General features: G+C 43.8%; 1 protein-coding gene across 2 annotated transcripts in view; it reads right to left on the reverse strand.

Moving 5' to 3' along the window:
• The window catches only part of MRP (Multidrug-Resistance like Protein 1), a 62,464-nt gene extending 59,127 nt beyond the window's left edge, over window positions 1–3,337 (reverse strand). For both annotated transcript variants that reach the window (XR_013308437.1, XM_077636921.1), the window contains exon 1: window positions 3,155–3,337. Coding sequence is in view for 1 of the 2 variants with exons in the window: in XM_077636921.1 (XP_077493047.1) it covers window positions 3,155–3,193 (39 nt within the window). In the remaining variant the exon portion in view is untranslated. The remainder of the gene's footprint in view (window positions 1–3,154) is intronic.
• Between the last annotated feature and the right edge of the window lie 2,663 nt (window positions 3,338–6,000).

Raw genomic sequence — 6,000 nt, forward strand, 5'->3', positions numbered from 1 at the left:
TCAAAAAGCAGACAAATTTCTCATAAATGCTGTTCTTAAGTTTGCTAGGTTCAAACAATGACAGGCATTTGCAAGCGAATCCAAAGTGCTGATTCTAAGCTTTATAAAATAACACTAACTTGCGCCGACTACAATTACTAAATAATTAACAAAAGGGTTATTTACAGCAAAGATTGTAAAGAAAATTTAGCACTCCACATGAAACACAACATTCAAGCTTGCTCTCAACATGGAATATTCGACTGCAAAATACAGAACATGTTTACTAACTAAAGTTTCTGCAAGACTAGAGCACAAGTAATCTGTAAAAAAAAAAAAAAAAAATTGGTTTTGAGGAAAGGAAAGAAGCAGTAACTGTCTCACTTTTCTATGGAAACCTCAACTACTCCTGAGAGATAAAATCAACAAACTTATTTAAAAGTAATATAAAAACATGAATGAATATCCTGTATTGTTATGCTGATTTGTACACGCTGCATTAGTTTTCTTCGGAAAATGTGATCTTGAACTTGTATAAAAATTCTGCAGCGTGAAATTCATGTCATTGACGCTTATGCGTTGTTGTTTTCTATGTAAAGCCAGTATATGTATTACTACTTTCTTCGAAAATTCTGTTTAGGCGTGTATAGGTATCATGCGATATATTTAATTTATGCTTCTCTTTGTGTTGTATGTACACTAAAGGTATGTGCTACTGTCTGTACAAGGGAACCAGGGCTCAGTCAGGCCTATGACCTTTCACATTGACCTGCACCACCACTGAGCCCACCGTGGCGGGCCGACTACTATGACAAGCAATAATTCAGTAAACAGAAGTGTGCAGGCTAGGGATGTTTCTTTACAGGAATTTAATATTAAAACACATTGCTTGATATGCCAAGAGGGCAATAACGTTGACAAACCACATGAATGATGCTGATGACCTCAAGGCATTTCAAATGTAAAAGGGACCATTATTGGCAAGTGAAAACACATGGCAGCTTTCGCAACGGAACTGTACGACAAACTATGGTGCATCTCTCCAAACAAGAATGCCTGATGTTGAAATGACTCATGGCACACCGACAAGACCCGAAACAAGGACGGGAGAGTCAGATTGCACATCTGTACTTGCCGCCAGCGTCAGTGGCACGTTATCATTTGTCTTTGTTTCGTTGAGATTAAAACACTTCATGCCTCACAGCACTCCATGTAGTTCAAGGCACTTGACACAGATCTAATGAGATTCGCCTCCGTGTTTGCTGACGCATATTGGTCAAACCTCAATGGTTGTTCAAAACCGGTAGTTTAAAGGCCTGTGATGCTTGAAACAGTGGATCCTGTTGATAAGTATCAGCAAACACAGTGGAGTAAATGACAGTCTGGATAACAACGTTTTTCTTGGTTTGTGCAAGTTTTTTTTCTCTGTCGTACAGTTACTAACTTGCAAAACCTCCCGAGGAAAACTAGGAAGCCATGAATCACTTCATTGTACTGTTGTCAGGGTTGGATGTGAAACAGTGCTCTTACTCCAAGTTGCTACCCGCAAGTATTTACATTCCGAGTGTTGCTGCTGTTTGTGCAACACATGTAAAAAGCTCATGGGAGCTGACAGAGTAGCAATGTGGGCTACAGAAAGAATGCCGTTTACTGAAACAACAATACATCAAGGAGGTATCTCCAAGTAAGGCATAGAATAATAATTGACACCTTATTCTGGTCAGACTAAAGAAACATAGATGAGTGATTTCAGTACATTGTGTGCATTGATTTGAACTTAACACAAACGTTTTTTGAAGGCCTTGTTCAGGCAATAACAGCCTATAGCTTATTCAAATGGATGATGAAAATGAAACAGCATCAAAGAGGGTCGCATAATGCTTATTTTATTAATGTTATAAAACGCATCGCTGTACAAACGCTATTCACAAATCGATCTTCCGCACATGCCAGCAGCTACGCGACTTATGCAAGAATGGGATATCAGAATCGCGGATCGAACGAGCCAAACACTGCTGCTAAATATACAAGTATGGAGCCAATATTCGAATAAGCCTCAAGGTCTGCACCGAACCTCGACAGTTTTGTTTTTGTTACCTCTAAGAAAGCTGCACAAAGATAGCTGAGTCACTCGCCGAAGTTTCACAGGAAAGTTCCCTCAGCAATTAATGGTCGCCGTCGAGTCCGAAGAGCAACAGTAAACTCAATCAAAACTCTGCGCGTCATAAAATCCGGAAAAATAGAAAAATAAGAGCGCGAAGCCGCTACAAAATGCGCCGTTCACCAACGGCCCAAGGTCACAAACCGAGGCGCAGCTGCAAAAAAAAAAAAAAGGATGACATTTTCTGCTCGATCGCGACATCTGGAATCTATTTATTTAAATATTGGCACGTGGAGAGAGAGAAATAATTTGCACGCGGAGCTCTGCACGGAATAGCAATCACGCCGACGGCGGATCGTTTGAAGACATCGCAAACACTTCCTTCTCGCCGCCTTTACACGTTGTCGCTGATCGCGAGTATTTATCCTCAAAAAAAACAAAGCCGTACGGACTAAACGAATTCAGAGAAGACCCTGGTATGAACAACGGCGCGCGGCTGTATGTTGACAGACTGAGCGCATCAGAGCGCAGGAGGCTATGCCGACCGAAGAGAAAATGATCCACGACCGCGCTCTCGGGTGTCCCTCCGGTCCACAGAACGGGGGGCGTACATTGTACGACCGGCGACTTCGAGAAACAAGTCGCAGCTAACGGGTCATGTGTCAGCAAACGCACGTGCACGGTCGGTGCCCGTCCGAATGTCAATCGATGAGAAAGAAGTGAAAAAGCCACCGTCCTTGGGACGAAATTGGACGGCCTCTTATTTCCGAAGCTTTAGCCTGGCGTCAGCGGCTCAAAGCACATAACGCTATATATGCGCCGCCCAAACATGAGTTCTAGTTTCCGGTGAAACCAAGGTTTCCTCACAGGAGCAAACCCCCTACCTCCCTAGGCAGCACACAATCGCGCCGGGATCAGCGACGCCCGGCATCGCAATGTGGCGTCATTTCCAGAGATCAACACCGCCCTAAAACCAAATGGTTACGCTAATGTGGCTTAGCTGCGCTCGTTAGAGCTTAATCTGTCCCGAACAATCGAGTAGAAATAGGCGAAAATCGCCAAAATATCACTCACCCAGAACCGCGAGCCGCAGAACGCATCCATGGGACTCATGCTTGCCCATGCGACGCCTGGTGACCGGAGATGGAAACACTCGGAAGCGAATAATTCAAGCGAGCGCCGCGAGACAAAGGCGTACCGCCGCTACCGCCGCCTCCGATGAAAGTCTGCGCAGCGCCAACAGCGCTCGATTCGACGTCCGACTGCACGCTCTCCTCTGATCGGGGCGCCGAACTGCACGCCTGGCGTTGTGTTCATAGTTGTGACAGGCCGTGAGATAAGAGACACAGCGTGCTGTCGGTGTTGCTAACTATTTACGCAGAACTTGCCTGTGACGCTCGATCGCATCCCGGGCTTCTTGCGTCAGACTTCTCCACCCCCACCCCCCCTCCGACCTTTCCCCCACACAACTGCCGCCCCCGCCTGATAAAGCGGGCTTAGTAGCGTCCGGTGTGTGACTAATGATGGACGCTGCTGAGACGGGATATCGAAGGTCGTGAATAAGATCGCGAAGAGGGGTAGACACATAGGTCTGACTAATACCGGTTGCTCTGGAACACGTGACAGCCGGCTAGTGAGTTCGGCTACTCATTCCTAAGGGACCGAGTTATATAATCTCCGTTTGGGCATTTATAAACCTGTACTAGTTGCCAAGTAGAAACGATTTGTCAAATGCTGTTTATGTGTAAAGTCTATATTTCTCTGTGTAACTATAACACTAAAGCTAATGATAAGCAGCAATTAGGCTTGCGTAACAGCCAGAGAAAAGTACAGACTGAAAATTCAACTGTGCGAAAAGCACTTCATAACTTAACGGCTCATATAAACAAAACCCACATCCCCTCCCCCCCCCCCCCCCCCCATCAAAAAAAAAAAAAACGTCGCCCTAAGGGCCTCTCTCATGCAGTCAACCGTCGAGATTGCAGAGACACACGAGAAGTAAGAAGAAGATACACTAAAATATTAAGAATTTTGTCAAAAACGAGCAAACATTGGGGGAGGGGGCCGTTTTTGCGCGCGCCACCTTAATGGAAGCCAAAATTTTTCGTTTTAAACGTTACTTGCATTTCACTACAACTAAGGCTGTATACGCTGGGCAATAGCTCACGTATCGGGTTTAATGATTGAAAATAGTTGTAATATGCACCGTCAGCGGGATTCCGGACTAAACCTGCTGACAAGGGTCTAACTATAGTGATAACTGAAAAGGCACTCACCAAGCTATACAAAAAATGCGATGCTTTGTGTTAAAACAATCGTAGTGAATCATTACTTGTACTACTGGTTACCCACACCCTATGAGCTTTAAACTGAATGCGTTAGCGAGATAATGAAAATAAGGATATTTGTGCTATCACCCAGTTTTTTAATGTTGCACAAAAAATAAAATTACTTCAAGATCGCTACGAGTTTAATAGACAAGCGGCTTGCGTTTTCATTGCATCAGTCCAATATTTGTCCTGCTGAACTCTTAAACTTTTTTCTGCGATGAACACCAACTCACGGTCTATGAGTGATAAAGAGACAAAGCTTCTGTCTCCATCCTCAGATTCTAGGCGGCTGAAATATTACTCTGCGCTTGTTTTGCATTTAGGAGAATCCTATGAAATTTTCAGTACCATTCTCATATACTCGTTAAGCTTGAAAATTCAGAACGCTTGCTTGTGATAAAGATGGATGACCGTTTGAAGAAAAATGGCTGTGCATGTCAGTGCCCCCTTTTATCCTAGTGAAAGAACTAATTAAATTTAACCTATATATTGTCCAACACAGTGAACGGTTCAAAAAATAATTTGATTCGGCAATAAATCAATTTCCTGGGCGAAACACGGAACGTATTGGTGCATAACGGATCGTCATATGAGATGCACGTGCTGAAGCTGGTTATCAGTGTTGCCAGCTTCAGAATAAGCACACTTACATGATCAGGAAAAATAAAACTGCTAATATATCGACGATTTCGTAAGTGGGTCGCAATTTTTGAGAAAAAGAAAAGGTCAATAAAGATTGGAGACCATGGTCCATATTACTTGGCAGTTTCTTGTCTTTTGTGACTTTTTATTTGCTGGATATTGCAGCCAACCTATTCCACTGAATTTTAATTTGGCGTTGCTGAAAACGATTTCTTTCAAATATGTGAAATTACCAGTGTGTAATGACATCGTTGCAAGGACGTCATTAAAGCCAGAAAAAGCCTGAATTTCAAAGTGCGTTCTCTTCCAAATTTCTCTCCATATAGGTGGTCAGAAATGAGGTCTGATTCTTACTCCACTTCCATAGGTCATAAGTAAACAAGCTAATATCTGGCTATTTGAATTTCGGAAGTATCTTGCTAAACCAAGAAATACTTTTTTTTCTTGGGTCATGGCATTTGTTCCAACTCGGCAGGAGCATACAGTCCAACCATTCCTGTAAGATCTATTCATTTGTCTTTCACATCCTAATGATTCACAGTCGCTTCACTCACAGTGACTCACGTTGCCCTGTTGACAGCACAGCCGGTAAGCTAACCAAACGCAAACCCCTTATCACAATCCCTCCCACCCCCTACGCCTCCCAGCGAGTCGTTTGTGCAATGCCTCGACAACGGCTGGTGACCTCACTGCCTCCATGGGGTCGATAACCCCTGCGGTGGGCCTAGCAGTCGACTTCATCTAATGGACTCCGTATGAACTGGGGAATTGTAGGGTTTATTAAGTTTTGGTGCAAACATTTTGCGCATATCTAAAATGAGACGGCATCCGCAGTCGTGGTTGTTAGAGCAGCAACACGTTACAGTGTTAAGTGACGTAACATCTCAATAAGTGACGTCAGCATGCTAATGGCCAATAGATAGCCTGCACGTGACGTCACTGGTGCCA

This window comes from Amblyomma americanum, chromosome 9 (genome assembly GCF_052857255.1).
Source record: "Amblyomma americanum isolate KBUSLIRL-KWMA chromosome 9, ASM5285725v1, whole genome shotgun sequence".
NCBI classification, from domain to species: Eukaryota; Metazoa; Arthropoda; class Arachnida; order Ixodida; family Ixodidae; genus Amblyomma; species Amblyomma americanum.